This window comes from Hibiscus syriacus, unplaced genomic scaffold, assembly GCF_006381635.1.
Source record: "Hibiscus syriacus cultivar Baekdansim isolate YM2019G1 unplaced genomic scaffold, ASM638163v2 tig00113722_pilon, whole genome shotgun sequence".
NCBI classification, from domain to species: domain Eukaryota; kingdom Viridiplantae; phylum Streptophyta; class Magnoliopsida; order Malvales; family Malvaceae; genus Hibiscus; species Hibiscus syriacus.
The window spans coordinates 1,119,934-1,142,968 of record NW_024063469.1 but is presented as its reverse complement, the minus strand read 5'-3'; the positions used below and the strand labels follow the sequence as shown (position 1 = coordinate 1,142,968).

The following is a 23,035-nucleotide window of genomic DNA, read 5'->3' as shown; positions in this document are numbered from 1 at the left end:
GTACATTAACCTAATGATTGAGATATGATAAAATATGATCGCATAATCTCAAACGACAATTATATCTCAATCAACATATTAACGTCAAACTCATATGACCGTTAACTTTTAATAGTCAGGGGACTCAATAAAACAACTCTCTATAGTCGAAGAACCATTTTGTATCTTTTAGTAATCAAGAGACTTAATAAAGAAGTATCCTATAATTGAGAGATTATTTGGGTACTTCACCCAAAAAAAAAATTAACGCCCAACTTTGGAATATGTAATACATAATGGCCTTTCAACTAACATCATTAAAATTATAAGTATGAATCAATCAAAATTCAGCATGTGTCATTAAAAAAATTAGATATCCAATTATACTAAAAGTATTAAATATATAATTATATCGTTTAAAATAATTAAATATCTAATTTCGCCAGAAAATATTGGATATCAATACCAAAAGTATTTACACAAAGTAATATTAACCCTAAGCTAATCAAGGAAGCTTTGTCAAAGTAGTTTTATATATTTTAAGGTAAAGTAAGTGGTTGGTTAAGATTTAAGAAATAAAAGCTGATAGAAATTGCAGCATAGTCAAATACAGTGAGATTACTTCCTTTACAAGAGTATACAGCACATCGAAAATCTACTGCTTATGTGTTGCCATGACTGAACATCTTAACCAAACTTTATATTTGTACATATAATACTAGAACTAGTACCATATAAGCTTATATCAAACAGTAATAATAGATAAAATATTAAATATATTAAACATTCGAACTAATTAAATAATTATTTTTTATAAAATTTAAAAAAACTGTTGATTTGATGAGGTAAACATAAATGATATTTAAAATATGAGAAAATAACCTCAGTGACCAAAAATCCCATATAATATACGATTTTAACTAACTTTTTCCGGATTTGCCAAAATGACCAACAAAATCGCAATGTGATCGCTAATTCGCAACGCGATCTCCATTATCGCAAATTCGCATTGCATTTCGCGTTGCGATAGTTGGAAATCGCGTTTCGATGGTATACAATGTCGTTGCGATTTTCCCAATTCGCAATGCGAATAAGTAAATCGCAACGCGAATTGGGAAAATCGCAATGCGATACTGACTATCGCAATGCGATACTTACTATCGCAATGCGATAATACAAAATCGCAACGAGATACTGACTTTCGCAACGCGATTCTGACTTTCGCAACGCGATTTACATAGCGCCATTCGTATTAACGCGTATTTTTTTTTCAAATTCCAAACACGAATTTTTTCTTAATAAATCGGAAACTGAACCGTCCACAGTAATCGCAACTCATAACCTCAAACCCAAAAACACAACACTCAGTCCCATCTCCATCTCTCACTCTCTACGACGAAATCCGTCCCCATCTCCGAAGATTTCCGTCCCCATCGCCGGCGAAATCCCTCACAACCATTCACAGTCAAAAATCCCTCACAATCATTCAGAAATGGAAAATCAACCTCCGAGGGTTAGTTTTTTTTATTTTTATTTTGAAAATTTTGCATTATTTTAGGTTTTTCATATTGAGATTGATGATAAGTTTACTGGTAATTTCAATAATAGATTAACCATTTCACTTAGATTTCTTATTAAATTCATTCGATTGCTGCCAATACTGCTAAACTATTTAGCCTGTGAAGTTAGTATTTGTCTTTGCTTTGTCTTTTGGTTGAAGTAATGCAGAAGAAGAATAGTTTCGAGAATGAAAATCGCAACGCAGAAATAACTATCGCAACGCGAAATAAAAAACGCAATGCGAAATAAAAATCGCATTGCGATTTTTGTTTCGCGTTGCGATTTTTATTTCGCGGTTGCGATTTTCATTTCGCGTTGCGATTGTCTGGTCGCGATAGTCATTTCGCGTTGCGATTCTCTCGTTGCGATAGTCATTTCCGCGTTGCGATTCTCATTATCTCATTGCGATTTTCATTTCAACCAAAAGACAAAAACAGTGTTGCAAATTTTAGTTTCAAGAATAAACTACTATTTATGTTTATTGTTTTGTTTTTGGTATATCTTGACGGTGTAATTTTTGGTATATCTAACTTGGTATGTTTATTGTTTTTTTGTAGAAATTTTTTTCGGCTTCATTGACATTAAGGAATAAAGTTAGCCTAGCCACTACAATTGCTTCTAAGCTTTCACCTGCACAAAGAAAATTATTTGAAGAAACCTGCTTCGGGCCATGGCTGAGAGTACAGCATCCGGGTGGAGATGCTAGTTTGACCCATTTGTGGCTTCAGACCATGACTAGCGATCTACCCGACAGTATACAACGTGGTGAGAAAGAGATATGGTTTCATTTTCCACCGGCGTATACTTGTTTTGGGCGGAAGGAGTTCTGCTTAATCACTGGTCTACGATTCGGACACGATGATGTAGGCCGGTACACTCGTCATATCACCCGCCCATCATGGTTATCCAGGGTTTTTCCTGATGAGTCAATAGAGAAGCCGAACTTACACGTCGACGACATGAAGAAATTGTTTAATAAGAAAGATGGTTTTACTCGGATGAATGACGTCGATGTTGTCCGAGTATGCCTTCTACTACTTTTGTATGCCGGCTTTTTAGGCAGAGAGGCCAGACAACCTATTCCTCAGGAGCTAATATTATTGGTAGAGGACCTAAATGCATGGAATCTGTTTCCGTGGGGTTCGTATATGGAAAGCTACCTGGACTAAGTTGTCGTCTGCCTTTGATGACCGCAAAAGTTTGCGGGGCGATGGGTCGAAATACACTTTGTCAGGCTTTGTTTGGGCCTTTAAGGTAAGAATTTCTATATAATGTTTTCAAAATTATAATTAATTATTTAACAATTACTAATGTTTGTTATTATATTGTTTGTAGATTTGGATATTTGAGGCCTTTTCCGCCATGAAGACATATGCAATAAAAACTTCAAATGATATTCCCAGGGCTATTTCCTGGAAGAGGAAACGTCTGTTGGATTGGGAAGACTTAATACCATATGCGACAATAAATAATGTAAGTTAACACAAATACTATCATATATAAACAAGTTATTAATATTAGACGTTTAACTTTGTTTGAGTTTTTATATTTTTAGGAGGCTAACATTCCATTAATGAGACTGACACCCACGGAGGCTGAGCTTGCCACTGATTGGTGGCAAGCTAGTCAGCGTTTTCTTGATGGCACGAATGATGAGCAGCCTCCACTTCCTCCACTTCGAGAGCCATCACCTCACCTAGAGCCATCACCTGATCGACCCGACTATACACCTCTACAACGAGAGCCATCACCTATCCCGTCACATCATCGAGCCTCTTCTCCACCATCACCTCATGATAGGCGACCGGCAAAGATGCCACGACTTCTATCTCCCTATTCTCCACCTCCACGGGATGAGTTAAGGGAGTTACGTGATGAGGTCAATGCCTTGCGTGAGGAGATCGGTACTCTACTTGATAACGATGGTGCATGGCGTGTGGAGGTGTCTACTTTACGTGGTGAGGTTGCCGCTCTACGTGAGATGGTAGTATCGTTGCAGAATGAGGTTCATACTCTACGCAACGAGGTAAGTTTAAGATTTTCCATATTTAACTTGATGATAAATTTACTCGTAATTTCACTTAAATTAACCATTTCACTTAGATTGCTTAGTAAATTTATTCGGTTGCTGCCAAAACTGCTAAACTTTTTACTTTAACATTGTGAAGTTAGTATTTGTCTTTGTTTTGTCTTTTGGTTGAAAGTTTGAAATATATTTATCTTTGTTTTCACTGTTTAAATATCATGTCTGTTTATTTATTGATATTTGTATTTTTATTTAGCGGACCGATAAGGTGGATGCTTTACGTCGGGTTTTTCTTGCACGACAGAGTTCACACATCAGACGGCGTGCACGTGCTATTAAGTCTCCGTATACCCCAATAGTGCGAAGACACCGCAAGAAGAAGCCCGACTCGCCTATCATCCCTCAAGAGTCCACTCCTATCGTTGAAGAGGCCCCTATCATTCCTCGAGAGTCCCCTCCCACCGTTCAAGAGGCCACTGTCATTGTTGAAGAGGTCCCTCCCACTATTCAAGAGCCCGATTCACATGGCGTCATATGTAGGATTCTTGAGAAACCCTCTGACGTGCCGGACATGATGGATTCAAGTTGGCTCTCGTATGAGTTACCGGCCAGTACCATACCGGTATCTGAAGAGGATTGGAAACAACTACCGGACACAATTCTGGATAACACCCTTTGGGCTAAGACCGCAGTTGATTTTTATCTACATGAGCGAAGCCAGGGGTGTTTCACTGACATATGCAAGCTCAATGATGATATCTATTTGTTGCTTGATCGGTCTTGGTGGGGCGTATTATTAGGGGTCAAAGACAATGGCTATTTCGATGGAGGGGTAAGTCTTATATTTTTCTTATATTTTCATTTGATTATTTTTTTTGTAAATTTATGTAAGTTACTAATATATGTCTTTTTTTGTAAAACAGCATATCGATGCGTGGGTGTCACGTCTTCTAATAAAACAGTATGTCCATTTGTGCTTTTTTATACCAGCAGACCTTGATTTTAGATTTCTATACAAATGAACACCACAAAGTCCATGAAAAGCATCTGGGAAACACCTTCTAACAGCGTTGTCAATTGAGTTTGCCCTATCGGATATGATTGTCAGATTACTAATAGGACCTATGCAATCCCTAAGATGCCCCATAAACCATATCCATGAATCAGAGGTTTCAGATTTGCCAACACCGTAAGCTATTGGCAATATCCCATTGTTAGCATCCATGGCTACTGCTAATAAGTTTACTCCAAGGTATCGACCTTTCAAATGTGCTCCGTCAACTATAATAACTGGGTGCATGCAAGTAATAAACGAACGAATCTACAAAATAATATACACAAGAAATATAATCATTTAAATGTGAAATGCATGTAACTAACAGAAATGAGTCAACAGAATTATATTGATTTACTAACCGCAGCACCAATGGCGATAAACAGCAACTCAAAGCGTCAATCTCTATCTGTTTTGATATGAGTTACCGACCCAGGATTTTTCAGCTTTAAATTGTGACAATAAGCCAGCAGTTGGGCAAACGATGCTTCTGGCGACCCCCTCAACAATTCCAAGGCATAACATTTGGCTCTCCAAGCTTGAGAATATGATATATTAATCTTGAACCGAGCATTCATGTCAGTCATAATTTCATGTCCCCGATATACCCTGCCATTCAAAAACATTAACTCAGCCAGAAAACCACCCAACACCTTTTTGTTTGCCTGTCTATGGTGAGGAAAAACTTGGGTTCTTGAACATGTATGTTTATCAATAAAAGTCCTAATTTGAAACATTGCGCAATCTTTTATCCTCTTTGCAATCATACGCCACGTACAGTTTTTGTCAATCGTACACCTTGTTTCGAAACGATCTTTGCTTGATTTGTTAACTTTTAGTTGATAGCCATCTTCCACACATTTCGTATACAAAGCTATCTTCAAGTCTTCCTTTGTATCAAAACAATCATCTTTCTTGATACGAATAACTTTTGTGTAACAATCAACTGCTTTCTTTGCCAACTCTTCTTCCGGTAACTGAAGTAATTCTGGCATATTCCAGTTATACTCCCGTGGCATTTTCTTTTCTTCGGGGACTTTTTCTTCTTCTTTTTCTTCTTCAGGATTATATGAATTACAGAATGGATGTTCAACATGTTCATTCACAGTCGTAACTTCCTCCTCATTATCATCAACAACATCTTCCTCGGCAACGGGTGTTTCATCATCAAAATTCGGGTATTGACCAATATCATTACACGCAGGGTCTGTTTCTTCTTCTGAAACATCATCAAAATCCGTGTATTGACCAATATCAAAGTCCGGGTATTGACCAAGATCAAATTTCGAATACTGACTAGTACTCATAATTTTTTCTCTTGGCTCATCATCGTCTAATTGGTCAATACGAAAACCGGAATTTAGTGCTGAAAGTTGATTTGGATTTGGATTAGAGAAAGGCTGTGGGTTTTGAGACCCACTTAGTTGATTACTACCCGCTACTGACCCAACAATACTACTTCTAGGTTCAACAACATACAATGTAACATCATCACTTGAAACATTAATGTAAGCAATGAATTGTTCAACATCTTCATTGTCGGTTAACAAATAAACTTTACCATTTCTCTGATAAGATAGCCTAAATCCACTTAGGGGCTCTAAATTCAATTTCTTTGAAACACGTAACATTAGGGTTTCATAAGTTAACTTCTTTAATGACAGTTTTAGTTGAAGATTCATGGGTAAAGGCATATATTGTAAAACACCATGAGCATTCTCCCATGACCCTCCAAAACACAAATCTATCCAAACATGATCAACATTAGATGATTTCATGGTTGTAACTAAACAAACGAGATGCGAAACTAAGACCTGTTGCCGGATGGGGAAGGATGTCGTTGGATATAGGAACGGATGTCGCCGGAGAGAGTGATAGATGGAGATGGAATGAGTTGCGATTTAGGGATTTAGGTTATGAGTTGTTGCTGCTGCGTATATATATACACAAAAAATTTGGCTTGCGAAACTAAAACCTGTTGCAAACTTTGAAACTCGCATTGCGATTCTGTATTATCTCGTTGCGAAAGTCAGAATCGCGTTGCGAAAGGCAATCATTTGACCATCGCAATGCGAAATGCAAATCGCAACGATAGAATCGCAATGCGAAATGAAAAAGGCAACGAGGATTAACATGCATAAACTTTTAACAATTAATGAATTCTAGGTACTTAACCAAATATTTTCAAACCAAAAGGAGTATATATGTTAACAAAACTTGCATTATGTGTATTTTATGTGTGTACTTTTAACATTTTCAGTTAGGCATGTATTAGTAACTTGAGTTTGAACATTGTTATAATATGTTTAGTTGTTATCACTTATTAGACATTCATTTGACTATCGCAACGCGAAAATGGCTATCGCAATGTGAAAATGGCTATCGCAACGAGAAAATCGCAATGCGAAATGAAAATCGCATTGCGATTTTCTCGTTGCGATTTTCATTTCGCATTGCGATTTTCTCGTTGCGATAGCCATTTCGCGTTGCGATAGTTTGTTTTGCCTTCAACATAAAGCAGATTGAAAATCAACAAATCAACTATTACATTTCAACACAAATTATGTACACATCAATTAAACAAATCAACATTTACAAATCATCTTTTACAAATCAATTAAACAATCAAAAAATAATAATAATTCTTATTTCTTCATCAATTATTGAATCAATGAATCAACAACTTTGTGACCCCGTACATCCATTTCACGCAGCTCACTTAAGGATTAACCTGCAGAAACCAAACATTTGCTCAAACAAGACTTCCTACATATCTAAAACCTACAAACAGCAAATTATTGAATTCTAGGTACTTAACCAAACATTTTCAAACCAAAAGGAGTATATATGTTAACAAAACTTGCATTTGACTTACTAATTAACAATGGACACTTTCATAACGCGGATGCAGATAGGCAGCATCTCGAATATATTGCTCTAGCCATATAATGCCGAAACCACAAGCCTACTGCAGCTCTATCTCTATCGGTGGGAGGTAAAAACTCTGTGCTTCCCGTCGTCAAACGCGCCAAGCAAAGGCATACGAGAGGACCACAATCCCCTCTGGCTCCCGGCGATTGCTGTGGCGCGGTCTCGTCTCTGACAACTGTGACATTGAACTTCTTTGGCTTCTTGTGTCCAGAATGACTCCAATACTTAATCCCATCCAAGAATTTAGCCAAATGAGAGCTCCATCCCTTGAAAATATCTCTCAAATCAGACAATGATATGTAATTGATCATGCTGTCATACACTATTATCTTCAGGGATGGGAGCTGAAGTTGGACGAGAAGCCAGTGATGACGTTCCAAAACAGGGATAAACACCTGCGATTATAAGTAATAATTCATTTATTTGCGCACTTATTTATGAACACCTTTAAAAAATTTAAAAAATAAACACTAACCTTATCGACCTCCCACCATGCAGGATAAAGTTTAGCTTGTCCATTGCCCAACAAAAATGATTCATCTCGTTGATTCTTCAAGTGAACTGCGTGAAAAGCCGTCGGCATTATTGTATATAGCGAATTTTTTTTATTTTTCCTAAGCTTCCTTATTATTAGTAGACGTGACACCCACGCATCGATATGCTGTTTTACAAAAAAATACATATATTAGTGAATTACATTAATTTTTAAACAAATTAATCAAAATCATATATAAGACAAATATAAGACTTACCTCCCCATCCAAATAGCCACTGTCTTCAACCCCTAATAGCACACCCCACCAAGACCGATCAAGCAACAAAAACATTTCATCGTTGAGTTTGCTGATGTCAGTGTAACACCCTTGGCTCCGCTCATGTAGATAAAAATCAACTGCGGTCTTAGCCCAAACGGTATTATCCACAATTGTTTCCGGTAGTTGTCTCCTCTCCACTTCAAATACCGGAAGGGTACAGCCGGTAACTCATACGAGAGCCAACTCTCATCCATCATGTCCGGAACCGGTGGGGGTTTCTCAATACTTCGATATATTACCCCATGTGAATCGGGCTCTAGAATGGTGGGAGGGACCTCTTCAACGATGACAGTGGCCTCTTGAACGGTGGGGGGGAATCTTGAGGGAGAATAGGGGCCTCTGGAACGATTGGAGGGGACTCTTGAGGGATGACCGGTGAGTCGGGCTTCTTCTTGCGGAGTCTTCGCACCATTGGGGTGAACGGAGACGTAATAGCACGTCCACACCGTCTGATGCGTGAACTCCGTCGTGCAAGGAAAACCCGACGTAAAGCATCCACCTTATCGGGCCGCTAAAAAAAATTAATACATAAATCAGTAAATAAACAGACATGATATTAAACAAAGACAAATATGTTTCAAACTAGCATTGTATTCACCCAAATCATTATTCTATCATAGTTCACAAAATGCTCAGATAACATTCCAGAAGTAAGCACTTATATAAACATTTAAAAGGACAACATATATAAATATTCCAGAAGAAGAATAGTTTACTTTCGCAACACGAAACTTAAAATCGCAACGCGAAATGACTATCACAACGCGGAAATGGCTATCGCAATGCGAAATGAAAATCGCAACGACAAAATCGCAACGCGAAATGAAATCGCAACGCGAAACACAAATCGCATTGCGATTTTCATTTCGCGTTGCGATTTTGTCGTTGCGATTTCATTTCGCATTGCGATTTTGTTGTTGCGATTTTCATTTCGCATTGCGATAGCCATTTCCGCGTTGCGATAGTCATTTTCGTGTTGCGAAAGTAAACTATTCTTCTTCTGCAAATTGAAACTTGAATGGATTGCATTACTTCAACCAAAAGACAAAAACAAAACCAAAAACAAATACTAACAAAAACAGTTTAGCAGTATTGGCAGCAACCGAATGAATTACGAGTATGAAAAATCTTAAACTTACCTCGTTGCGTAAAGTATGAACCTCATTCTGCAACGATGCTACTATCTCACGTAGAGCGGCTACCTCACCGCGTAATGTAGACACCTCAACACGCCATGCACCATCGTCTTTGCGTAAAGTACCGTACTCCTCACGCAAGGCATTGACCTCATCATGTAACTCCCCTAACTCATCCCGTTGAGGTGGAGGTGGAGAACAGGGAGATAAACGTCGTGGCATCTTTGCCGGTCGCCTATCTTACGGTGATGGTGGAGAAGAGGCTCGATGATGTGACAGAATAGGTGATGGTTGTCGTTGTGGAGATGTATAGCCGGGTCGATCAGATGATGGCTCTGGGTGAGGTGATAGCTCTGGGCGAGGTGATGGCTCCCGAAGTGGAGGCTGCTTATCAACCGTTCCATCAAAAAAACGCTTACTAGTTTGCCACCAATCAGTGGCAAGCTCAGCTTCCGTGGGTGTCAGCCTCTGTAGAGGAGTGTTGGCCTCCTAACAATATAAAAGCTCAAACAAAGTTAAACGTGTACTAGTAATAACTTGTTTATAAACATATGGTAGTATTTATGTTAACTTACATTATTTATTGTCGTATACCGTAGTAAATCTTCCCATTGCAAGGTCCGTTTCCTCTTCCAGGAAATAGCCCTGGGAATATCATTTGAAGTTTTTATTACATATGTCTTCATGGCGAGAAAGGCCTCAAATATCCAAATCTACAAACAATATAATAACAAACATTAGTAATTGTTAAATAATTACTTATAATTTTGGAAACATCATATAAAAATTCTTACCTTAAAGGCCCAAATAAAGCCTGTCAAAGTGTATTTGGAACCATCGCCATGCAAACTTTTTCGATCATCCAAGGCAGACGATAACTTATTCCATGTAGCTTTCCATAAATACGAGCCCCACGGAAACAGGTTCCACGCATTTAGGTCTTCTACCAATTTGATTAGATCATTTAGAATAGGTTGTCTGGCCTCTCTGCCTAAAAAGCCGGCATGCAAAAGAATTAGAAGGCATACTCGGACAACGTCGACGTCATCCATCCGAGTAAAACCATCTTTATTATTCAAAAATCTTGTCAGGTCTTCTACGTGTAGACTCGGCCTCTCCAGCTCAGGAAAAACCCGGGATAGCCATGATGGGCGGGTAATGTGTCTAGTGTACCAACCTACATCATCGTGTCCGAAGCGTAGACCAGTGATTAAGCAAAACTCCTCCCGCCCAAAACACGTATACGCCGGTGGAAAATCAAACCATATCTCTTCATCACGACGTTGTATAGTCTCTGGTAGATCGCTAGTCATGGTTTGAAGAAACAGGTGTGTCAACATCGCATCTCCACCGGGATGTTGTACTTTCAGCCATGACCCGAAGCATGTATCCTCAAACATTTTTCTTTGTGCAGGTGAAAGCTTCGACGCAATTGTTTTGGCCAGGCTAACTTTATTTCTTAAGGTCAATTGAGCCGAATAAAAGTTCTACAAAAACAATAAACATACTAAATTAGATATACCAAAAACTACACTGTGAAGATATACCAAAAACAATAATAAACATAAATAGTAGTAGTTTATTCTTCAAACTTAAATATGCAACACTGTGAATTTCGTATTTGTCTTTGTTTTTTGGTTGAAGTAATGCAATTCATTCAAGTTTCAATTTGCAGAAGAAGAATAATTTCTGAAAATGAAAATCGCAACATGAAAATGAAAATCGTAACGCGAATTCGACTATCGCAACGCGAAACTAAAATCGCGTTGCGATTTGCATTTCGCGTTGCGATTCTCGGTTGATTTAATAAGCAATCTAAGTGAAATAGTTAATCTATTATTGAAATTACCAGTAAACTTATCATCAATTTCAATATGAAAAACCTAATAATAATGCAAAAATTTAAAAAAGAAAATAATTAAAAAAACTAACCCTCGTTGGTTGATTTGGTTGATTTTCCATTTCTGATTGTGAGGGTGGCTCTGAGAGATGGAAATAGACGGATTTCGCTGGAGATGGGGACAGATTTCGTCGGAGATGGGTGAGAGAGTGAGAGATGGAGATGGGACTGAGTTGTGATTTTAGGTTTTAGGTTATGAGTTGCGATTACGGGATATACTGTGGACAGTTCAGTGTTCCAATATATTAATATTCATGTTTGGAATTTAAAAATAAAATACTTGGCCAGGATACTAATGGCGCTTTGAAAATCGCATTGCGATTATGTATTATCGCGTTGCGAAAGTCAGAATCGCGTTGCGAAAGTCAGTATCGCGTTGCGAAAGTAAGTATCTCGTTGCGATTTTTTATTATCGCATTGCGATTTTCCCAATTCGCGTTGCGATTTACTTATTCGCATTGCGATTTTCCCAATTCGCGTTGCGATTTACTTATTCGCATTGCGAATTGGGAAAATCACAACGATACTGTAGACCATCGCAACGTGATTTTCAACTATCGCATTGCGAAAATGCAACGCGAATTTGCGATAATGGAGATCGCGTTGCGAATTAGCGATCGCATTGCGATTTTGTTGGTCATTTTGGCAAATCCAGAAAAAGTTGGTTAAAATCGTATATTATATGGGATTTTTTGTCACTGAGGTTATTTTCTCTTAAAATATAACGTAGTATTTTGAACGTGTCGTGGTATTATTTTTAAATTGATTAGTTTTTTTAGTAAATTGGGTATAAAATAAAGTTAAATTAAATATGTGTTCGAATTAAATTCTAGTAGGTTAGAGGACGAACTTAATTTTGATTTTTTTTACTGGGAAAATTCATGAATTAGATAGACCTTTAGTTGAAGGCACAATACTGATATCGCTGTTACTCTTCCCAGATGATCTGCCGAGGGGCGAAAAATTCTCGGAAGAGCTGTGTTTAGGAGGTAAAAAAAAGGCAAAAAAAAATCATATCTAACTATACATTTTGATTTGACCACTCAACGTTAAAAAATTAACGGTGATGTTGATATGTCACCATAAAATAATGTCACATCAGTATTGAAAAATAATAAGAAAAATATTACATCAGTATCACCATTAATTTTTTGATAGCGGGTGACCAAAACATGAACTAAGTAATAGATGGGTGACCAAATAAATAATTTACCCAAAAAAAGAAAAGCATTCTACGATCGTATGCGAGTCTTCCGGTTTACTATAGAGAGGCTGTCAACGTGGACTAAGAAAGCTATTTACTTCATACTTCTACAAAAGCATTACAACAAAGGCACTGTTTTAGGAAAACAATAAAAGCATAGACCAATGTTCTAGAAAATATCTAGGTTTTAGCTGGTTGGAAAACAAAAGCTGCACAAGAAAATGCAACAAAAGTTGAAAATTAAACTTACACCTTCTCCGGTCTGCGGTCTCCCTCGTTCTTTACCGGTGATGTAAACGCTCTTAGCGGGGAGTAGGGCGGTTTCATCTGGACCATGAGACTGAATCAATCTCATCCATTGCAGATTTGTATAACTCAAGCCTCTTCACACATTGTTGCCTCCTTTCCATCAATGCAGGGTCTTCATCCAATAACTTTGCCAGTTGCTTGCCCTACAAGAAAAGAATGAAAACAAGTCAGCAAAGAACCCTCGTTTAGCGTTGCAACAGCCCGAATGGAATCCGTTCACAATCAAATTACCAAGTAGGTGTCACGTGGATGTGTCAAAATGAATGTATGTGCAAGTGGAGGAGAATGCTGGAGTAAAGATATTTGTTACCTCCATTTTACCCAGCTGTATATAGAAGTGATCAAGCAAGGACTGTTTGGCCTCCCTTACTTGGCAATAAACCACGGCCTTAGGAATGGTATTTCTAAGCGTATCAGACACCATCCCCACGTAAGAGTAAACAACTGATCCTATGCGGCGAAAGTGACTTTCAGCGTATCTATCTGCAGATGAGGAAGTTGGGTTTTCACCTTTCTCCACTTCTTGGGGGAGTCTCCGAAAGAAATCCACCGTCAAATACAATGATTCCATGTCCACCATTCGCAAAGTTGTTTTCTTACTCTCTTCACGGAACCTCCCCAATGCTTCACTTGCAGCTGCTGCAATTTCAGCTTGGAGAGTTGGAAAGCGCTTCAACTCCTGTTGAATTCCGAAAGATGAAATTTTGTTCTTCCATTATCCCTAAAGTATCACTATTTCATCCAAGAAGGTAGTGAAGTTTCAAACTCCTAACCTGAGTTTCTGCAATGGACCTTCTTACAAGCTCTTTTAAAAGAAAGTGAACCTGCAAAAAAGAGATAGTCACTGAAGATGAACTACTTTTAAAGAACGAAAATGCAATAGATTTTTGGTACAATGAATGAACCCTCAGCTCTGTAATGAAAACACTTACAAGGCTACAAAACCCTCTCCATTCTACTTACCTCCAAGTAGTCAAAAGGTCCTATGCCAATTATAACAGAGACCTAACCAAGATAACAAGAAAATGCCGCCTTGAGAAGGGAACTTGCAGCATCAACAGAAGCCTCCGCTGGGCCTCTGAAGTAACTAAGTGCACCATCAATGAGACGCCGGTAACCTTGCTCAGGAGCGATTAAATGAGGTTGGTACCCATCTGCCTCTGAAATTACTTTCCTAATGTTTTGCAGTGACAAATGACGGTCAAATGGAAGCTTCTTTAAAGCAGCAGGTAGCTGGTGGTCAAAAACTGCATAGATGCGGTCTCCACCTGGTCGCCTAGAGAAAGATAGAAACAGGATGAAAAAGAATTATGATTTTATTATATATTTAATTTGCACTGCAATTTCTGCACAAAATGGAAGTGAAAAGAGAGGAGCTAAAAAATAGTACCCTCCATCCAAGTGTTCCTTGAATATGTGATCAAATGCTCGGCATAACTCTAGGATGGTGTATAACTGAGCCTGATATACATAAAAGCAATAAAATTTAAATTGATTAATGAAATCTATGAATACCCCAATATGAAAAAAAAAGACACCGAATGATGAGGCTCACTACCCCAGAATCAACGGCAACAGATCTACCGAGGTGAGACAATTCTGCTTCAAGTTCTTCGATGCTTTTGTTAATTAAAGAAGTAATGCCAGGAAGCCGGGCTCTAATTACTGATTCCAAATGCTGACACCAAAGGAATATTCTAATAAGTAGATAGGCATGCCATGCAGAAATGCAAATAACCAGGAAACAAAACCTGTGAGAGAACTTTTGCAAGATATTCTGAGCCCATTTTGCTAGCTAAATGTCCATAATCAGAACTAGTTGCAAAGAACTCACGCTCCTTCTGCCTAGAGGCAATCATGTCAACATTTCTGTTAATATCAGCTTGTGAACGGTTTACTATTCCAACCCAAGGGTGCAGAAGTGGATAAGCTCTTCCCTCAAGAACCTGCATTTAAAAAGAAAAGAAAAGAAAAGAGAAGAAGAAAAGTTAACATGTGTAAACTGGGCAAGAACAAATAAGCCGTATGTATGATCCTATTCAACATTAAACTAACAAAATACATATTTGATTAGGTTTTATACACTGCAGTAAATCCCAGTCAAGTTATAAACATACTCTCGATGCATATTAAAATAGGAAGAAAGCTTACATCTATAGCATTTGTTCCCTTGTCCATCAAGTCAAGCTTGGTTAATACACCAAATGTCCTTTCACCTAATACAATTAACAATGGCTATACAAGACAGTCCGATTAAACTGTAACCAACAATGATAAGAAGACAGATACCTGCAGGATCTACTTCTCTAGACAGCTTCATAGCATCAGATGTCGCTATATCTTGATTAGCTGGAGTTATGGCCAGAATGATGCAATTTGGCTGCAATCAATGGAGAAGAGAAACCAGTCATTTGAATTCCCAAAGGTCTAAGAAACTCTAGCTTATATAGTAAATTGGAAAAAAAAGAATTAACAACAAAAAAAAAACATCAAATAGATATTTATCCACAGATATTAGATAGAGTTACCACAAAGAAAAACTTTAAGCAATTGGTTCTAAGGCCTACTAAAGCATCATATACTACCAATGAGGGCAATTTCAATTTATAATTATAGTATATTACACAAATCCTAGAAGCATGCAATTAATTGTATTCTTCTAGCTGCCCATCCAGCACAAATAATTTTAAAATGGGAAATTTACTGTTACCTTCTCAACATATGAGCGAACCATGCTTTCTATGTCTTGAACAATACTCTCTGGCTGTCCCTCTACCAAAAACAAAAACCTCTATTGACAATCTGACAGACGAAAAGAAAGAGAAATTTTTTAGGAGAGCGGGGGGTATACCTACAGCAACCTTTGTTAAACCAGGCAGATCTATCAATGTTAAGTTGACAACTGCAAAACCATGAACTACAATTGTTAGATAATAGAAAGCAAGATTACTAATAGTACAAGGATACCATAGAATGAATCTAAAGAGGCTAGTTTTCAGCTTCTTTGACAGAAGTCAAATTCTAAATGCTATTACCATTTGGTGAGTAGATACTGAGATGAATTGGTACAGGAGAAATCTGTTTTGATTTCCCAGTCATCCTTTCAGTTTCATCTTGTATTTCCTTCCGAACCATAGCTGCATTAGGAAAGAAGTAAACCATACAATTCAACTCTAGCTGGACATTTTATTTTAATTCACAACCAAGAAACGGATCATTAGTTCATTACTAAAACTTATAAACAAGAAGCAATAGCAAGTACATGAAGTTATCATTGTAATACAGTTTCTGACGATGAAAACACTATGACTTATGAACACGTCGATAGTTTGACTGATAATGAGCATGAAAAAGAAAGGTTTAAGGCTGTCTAAGCCCTTCAACTTTTTTTTAAAAGAAATCAATTGAACTCTTAATCTTTTTTCACTCAATTGAATACTTGGACCGAGAAATTGAATCATTTAAGTCATTTGACCAATTTTAACCGTTAAGTCTTAAGGATTCTTTTCTTAGATATTACTATTACATGACACATTGCAGTTCTGCCATGTGTCATTTGCGGATTTTGTAAAGGAAAAATATAACTATTAATAAATAGAAAAAAAGTGATAGATTTTATGGTCATTGGATTTAATTGATAAAATTTGGGTCAAAAAAGTTAGTAGCTTAATTGGTTTTTTTAAAAAAATAGAGGGATTCTGCATCCTTAATCCAAAAAGAAACTGACACCAAAACCAGAAAAAGTGAACAAAATCCGAAAATTATGAAATAAATAAATAAATAGGTTTATAGAAGAAATAACTTACAGAAGTCGGTGAATTTTTTCTTGGGCAAGTGAAGGAACTCTCCATATTCTTTAATCCCTTGTTCTGTTTTATGTAGCTGCAACACTAGGGGCCTCCTAGTCACAATACCTGAAATTTCAAAGGCATAGACAGAGACAGAGATATCATCTAAGTTTCTCAGCTTAACAACAAAAGCAATGAATTATATAAAATTTTATTTATCCATCTCCCAAATGAAACAGTATGAAGCATGCCACACCAGTTTTGACTTTTGTTTGAAGGATTAATTAGAAAATTTTTAAATCAGTTGGACCTTTTTTCCTTTTTTTAAAAAAGCTTGAACTCCCAGTATAGTTAATCCATAACTTAAAAAACATAAACACGTCACACGTGAGGTGACGTGCTTCGCCTTACATTATTTTATAATTTAAATATTTCTTTAAGATTTTCTCGGCTGCCAAACAGAAGTCAAAACAGAGAATTCAACATGCAAACATATAAATTAAAAAGAAAAAGAAAGATAACCCGATCCCCTAGGAAGGAAGTCGCGTCCGACAATGCTCTCCAGCACCGATGACTTTCCAGAACTCTACATTCGCAGCAAATTAACACACATTAACAGATAATCACAGCAACGCCACGAAAAAGTTATATACGGAGACACAGAAAGAAAGAGGCAAACCTGGCCTCCTACTACGACAACAGAGGGAAGAGCTTCCCAAAGAGTAGGCAAAGCAGCGTCTCCGCCGTGATCACCGAGTACCGTACAAGCTCTCTGAATCCTATTCACCGTCACAATCAAGCTCTCCATTGTCTCCATTTCACCTCCTTGTTGTTCTTCTTGTTGATTATAAGCCCTAACGGAGGAAGAATCAGGATTGGATTTCGAATTCGAACGGATCGAAATTGCTATAACGAAAGAGATTGAGAGGAAACCGTAGAGGAAGGAGACGAGGAAGTGAAGTAGAAAAGCTATTTTCGCTTCTTCTTCTTTTCTGTATGGGGAAATTAATTAATTTTCTGGAATTCTTTGTGGGCCTTGAGATGGTATGATGAGATAAACTTTCCAGAGGGAAAAGATGATATAGTGAGATATTGTCGGGGTATATAAATGCGCCACGTAAGCAGATATTATTTGAAAAGTTTTTTATTTTAATTTAATAAATTGTTATCGTTTCAGGAGTTTGTTGGTTTCCTCTGCATTCGGCGGACGCCACCGCCATTTGGATGGTAACGGAAACGGGTGGGCCCGTTTACAAATTTGAATCATTTTGAATTTTGGCGGACTTCTTATCCTCAACTGTCACTGATAGTCTTATATTGACTTATCCAATCCTTTATTGGAATATTTACACCTAAAGTGCTTAAACAAGGCTCACGTATATTGGCATTTGACCTTTTAAAAGTGTTGAAAGAAGAACTAATTTTTAATTATTATTGGCACAAATGTAGCAGAGTTTGCTTTAATTTTAAAAAAAATCAATCTCATCATCGTATTATTTTTTATGTGACCTTTCAACTTAAAAAAATTTAATGTAGTATTTTAATCAATATTTTTCATCGTTGACCATTACAGTACTAATATATCAGTTCACGATGCTAACGTGGTGATTCACAGTACTAACGTGACAGTCTATTTGTCATGTTTGAGTTATCAATTTAATTCATATTCTATTTCATCTGTCATGTTAATCTGTCACCCTAGCCCGTCATGTCAATATTGTAGACTGTCATGTCAGTACCGTAAACTATCATGTCAGCACTGTAACAGACAACAATAAAAAAATATTACTCAAAGAGTTATATTAGGTTTATTTTTTGAGATAGATGACAACATTGGAAAAAAATAATACGAATGTAACATTGATTTTTTTAAATATATATATAAGGACATGTGATGCCTTTTTGCCTATATTATTTTACAACTTAAAATTAGGGCAAAGTATAAATTTGGTAATTGTATTTTGTTCTCTCTCCTATTCTACTCATTGTATTTTAAATCTTTTTTAATTTTCTTATTGCACTTAACGCATTAGGTTTTTTGGTCACTAAGTTGCTTTCTCACTAATGGCTTTATGATCTGTGTTGGGTTCGAAGAAGCTCGTTCAATCAACCAAAAATGTGTCAAGAGGGGGTTAATTGGATTTTTGAAATTTAGAGAGCAAGGAGTAAAAAGATAGGGAAAATTGAACAATGATTTATAGTGGTTAAACTTCCTCAATGAAGTCTACATCCACTACCTAAGCTCCTCACTTAGGATTTTTCAACAAATGCACTAATTTGTTCTTTCTTTTTCAATGATCAAGAGTAACCTTTACAACTCTCTAGTTTTTCACTTGGCTAAACTAGAACCAAAACCCTTTACAAAGGATAAAAAATGTGTAAACAATAAGACATCTCTAGGTTGGTGTTTACAAAGATTTAACTCACAAAAACAAAACCTAAGGTTATACAATTAAACTCAAAACACAAATATTTACAAGAGAAAGAAAATAAGGATTGAATTTTTTTTCTATTGTGTATAAATGCTTGGGTAGAAGTTGGTCTACATCTTCAAGTGTCCTCAACTTATTTTTATATGTTGGAATGAGTTACTAGTCGTTTCTAGCCGTTGGGAGCTGAAAATTTTGCAATTTTGCACGGGGAATTCGAAACCATCTATGGGGTTTCAAAACATGTCTTTAAAAATTCGATTGTTGGGCAAGGGGATTTCGAAACCAGACCCAAAATTGCATGTTTCACCTTTAAAAACTTTGAATTATTTTTGCAATGTTTGAACAAATTCAATTTGGTCCAAAAACATTTTTGCCCTTATTTGTTATATCAAAATATTAGTTATACAATCTCCCCCTTTTTGATATAACAAAACCTTTGATTTTTTTGGCAAAAGCTTCCATTTGAAAAACATTTGATGAAAAATAGAAATATTTTTGAAAAATATTTAAGCTCCCCCTTTTTCATTCTTTAAATAAAAATTTTCAAACCTATTCTTCTCCCCTTTTTGTTATATAAAAAATAATTCAAACTTTAAGGTAAAAAATAACAATGGAGAGTAAGTATTAATTTTAACATTAAAATCATTTGAAAAATCAAAACTACCCCCTCAACAAAATGCATTCCAAACAAAAAATTTGACTTTAAAAGCTTGACACTTAAAAGACATTGAATTTCAACAAAGATGAACAAACAAATTAGTAGCACAAGAAACTCAATATATCCAAGCCTAATATACTTTATGCAATACCAATTGTTGTATTTAAGTGCATGTGCATAAAGCTATCCAAAAATGTTATGCATTCGAAAAATTCATATCAATTGTTAGAGAGATGTCATTTGCAATAAATCACATGCATAAACATTTAAATTAAGGTCAAAAATTAAAATTTGTAAATACAAAGCACTAAAACCAATTTTCACCAAACAATCATTATGATGAACAAACATTTATGAAAAATTATTAAAACTTTAGAAAATGTTCATCACAACACTTTTTAACATACATGAGATAGAAAACATAAAATCATTTAAAATCAAAACTCATGCATGCTTAAATCAAATGAGCAACCAATTATGCAAGATAATCAAAATAAGCTTAGAGGTTACCCATTCTATATCAAGTGTAGCTAGAGCATTTGAATATCTTCACTTTCATCATCATTGCTCCCACATGCCTACAAGAGACATTTATTTAGATTTTGGTATCCAAATTGCTTTGAATCATTGAACATTAATTTCAATGCCCCTTGTTCCCTTTTGGAACCCATACTTGTTTAATTTTAAAATGTTTTCCTTTCTTTAAAGGATAAATATGTTTCAAATGAACATGAAAATGCCAATGTGAGCATTTTCCATTTGTATACATAATGAGTTGTTTTTAGAAATTAATTATTTTGCTTTTGTTAAGCTTTCAAGCTTAACTTTCAAATCAAAAAATTTCTTTTTCTAAATCATTGATCTTGATTTTTGAAAGTTGTAAATCATTTTTCAAAGTTTCATTTTGTTTTTCAAAATCAACTTTTGCTTTCAAAATCAAATCTTTTTCGACTTTAAATTTTGAAATTAATTTCTTATATTTGGAATTTATGGTCTCAAATTCCAAATACAACTCATCATAGGCATCTTGTAACTCTTTAAATAAATAAGAATTTAAATCACAAGAGTTAGAAGTTACTATTGAATCTTCTTCGATGGCCATGAGGCATAGATTGACTATTTCATCATCATCAGAGTTTTCTTCATCACTCCAAACTGCCATAAATGCCTTCTTTTTGCTTGATCACTTCCTATTTAGGATAAGACATTCATACTTGACATGTCTCATCCTTTGGCACTCAAAGCATATCAAGGGACCTTTTTTCTTACTCGATTCATGTTTCTTGTCTTCTTTGGATGTCATGAATCTTTTGAATTTCTTGAAGAACTTGGTGTTGGGACTGTCGGTGCACCCCATGGAGCAGCGGAAACAAAACTCGACGGTCTCACCAGCGATCCAAGTACAAAAAAATGAAATCGGGAGGAAGTGATGCGAATACTTACAGCTGGTTCCTTGAAAAACAACAAGGAAAAAACAACAAGGACAACAATGAATACTGGTGGTGTAGATCATTTCGAATTGTAGGCCTCCACGAAATCACGTCTTAGCCTCTACTCAGTTCACCCGATTGAGAGCAATAATTTTCTTCCCCAAAACCGTTTTGAGAGAAAAACGGTTGAAGGTTTTGTGTGTGTGTTCTAAAATGGCTGTTAGACCTAACACACCCTTTTATAGCCAAGTTACCCTAATCATATTAGGGTTTTATTATTTCAAATTAATTAAATCTATATTTAATTAATTGGAATTTAATAATCATTTTATATCCAAGTTACCCTAATCATATTAGGGATTTTATTATTTCAAATTAATTAAATATATATTTAATTAATTGAAATTAAATATTTTGGATTATTAAAACATATATTTAATTAATTGTAGATATATATTTTAGTAACGTACAACAAATTGTACATCTTTGCTCGTTTCAATCCTAGGGTGTGACCCTGTAGGTTCTTGTAACGTTAGCATTAATTATTAGAACAATTCTAATATTACATACAATGAGTGACATCTACAATATATCATTGTCACCTAAGTTACAAGAAAATATGATTCGACATATCATCTTGGTGATTAGCTCTTTTATGTATTACATCCTTATGCCCTTTATATCTAGAATAGACACAAGTCTTGGAATAGTCACACTTGTATAGCTCATCTATTGTTTCTTGATATCTAGAGTAGACTTTAATTAACGAATAGTCTATGATATGTCATATCAACTTATTTGAGCATGGCCATGCGTTTCTAGTCTTACTCAATCAAGTGGCCTGTGATATATTTCCTATTATGTATGAAGGACAAATCCTATCTTAATCATACACACCCACTACATATATTGAGATATATTCAATAACAGTCTTTATAGAGAAACCGGTTACGGAGCTTGTTTAGTTACATCAAAACATACAACAATATATGTTGGGATAGTATCGATCTCAAGTCTAAGGATCATACATATAGTCATCACCATGAGCAATGTTATGACTGTCACATAATAATCCAAGACATATGCTCATGGTGGGTCAATCCAATACATTGTTCTCTAACAATATAATCATGTATCAATTTTGACATCTCTATGTCAATGACAACTCGTTGTCATCAATCAATAACATTTTAGTCTTAAGTGTATTATTATTGTTCATGCCCATAATAATACTTGACTAGGGATCTTTTAATAATAACAATTATGTCATTATATAGACTTTATTATCTTACAGTTTATGTTAAACACATATATATAACTGAAAATAATAGCGGCAATGCCTTTATTCAATAAAATTGGTAAATAAAAGTATTATTACAATCATCATATGATTGGTCTTTGGGCATACTCTAACACTTGGCCATTTCTTCATCATCATCATCTTCTTCACTTGAGGTGTTTTCATCTTGAGTAGAGGATTTCAAGGCAACACAATTTTCTTTCTTTTCTTATTCTTGTTCTTCCTCCTTTTCCATCATCTCATGAGTGAGAAAGTAGCCAATAAGTTCATTAAGTGATAGAGTTTTTAAGTTCTTCACTTCAATGATCATTGTCTTCTTCGATTGCCAAGATTTTGAAAGAGAATATATCATCTTCCTAACAAGATTCTCGTTAAGGATGATCTCTCCATATCCTTTGAGACCCTTGACAATCACGGAAAATCTATCCGTCATAGCTTTGATGTTTCCATCCGGTTTCATCTTGAAATTTTCATATCTATGATATAGAAGACCGATTTTCGTTTCCCTCACTT

General features: G+C 35.9%; 1 protein-coding gene across 1 annotated transcript; it reads right to left on the bottom strand.

Moving 5' to 3' along the window:
• Positions 1-12,894: 12,894 nt before the first annotated feature.
• On the bottom strand, positions 12,895-17,690 carry LOC120187062 (dynamin-related protein 1E-like). The gene is made up of 15 exons (XM_039190857.1): positions 17,382-17,690; positions 17,225-17,288; positions 16,721-16,828; positions 15,950-16,051; positions 15,766-15,816; positions 15,625-15,686; positions 15,204-15,294; positions 15,066-15,130; positions 14,666-14,860; positions 14,473-14,592; positions 14,305-14,375; positions 13,965-14,190; positions 13,688-13,738; positions 13,225-13,593; positions 12,895-13,057 (listed from the first exon to the last, which is right to left on the bottom strand). Exons 1-15 carry the CDS (start codon positions 17,517-17,519, stop codon positions 12,929-12,931), a joined length of 1,842 nt encoding a protein of 613 aa, XP_039046788.1. The 5' UTR covers positions 17,520-17,690; the 3' UTR covers positions 12,895-12,928.
• Positions 17,691-23,035: the final 5,345 nt, after the last annotated feature.

Bases quoted from the DNA above. Each gene is read 5' to 3' on its own strand.
- LOC120187062 (XM_039190857.1), bottom strand. From the start codon at position 17,519: ATGGAGACAATGGAGAGCTTGATTGTGACGGTGAATAGGATTCAGAGA. The intron at 15,817-15,949 runs GTAATAGCATTT...ATGGTTTTGCAG, and splicing joins CAGTATCTACTCACCAAATG to TTGTCAACTTAACATTGATA. The intron at 13,594-13,687 runs GTTAGGAGTTTG...GGAATTCAACAG, and splicing joins GGTCCATTGCAGAAACTCAG to GAGTTGAAGCGCTTTCCAAC.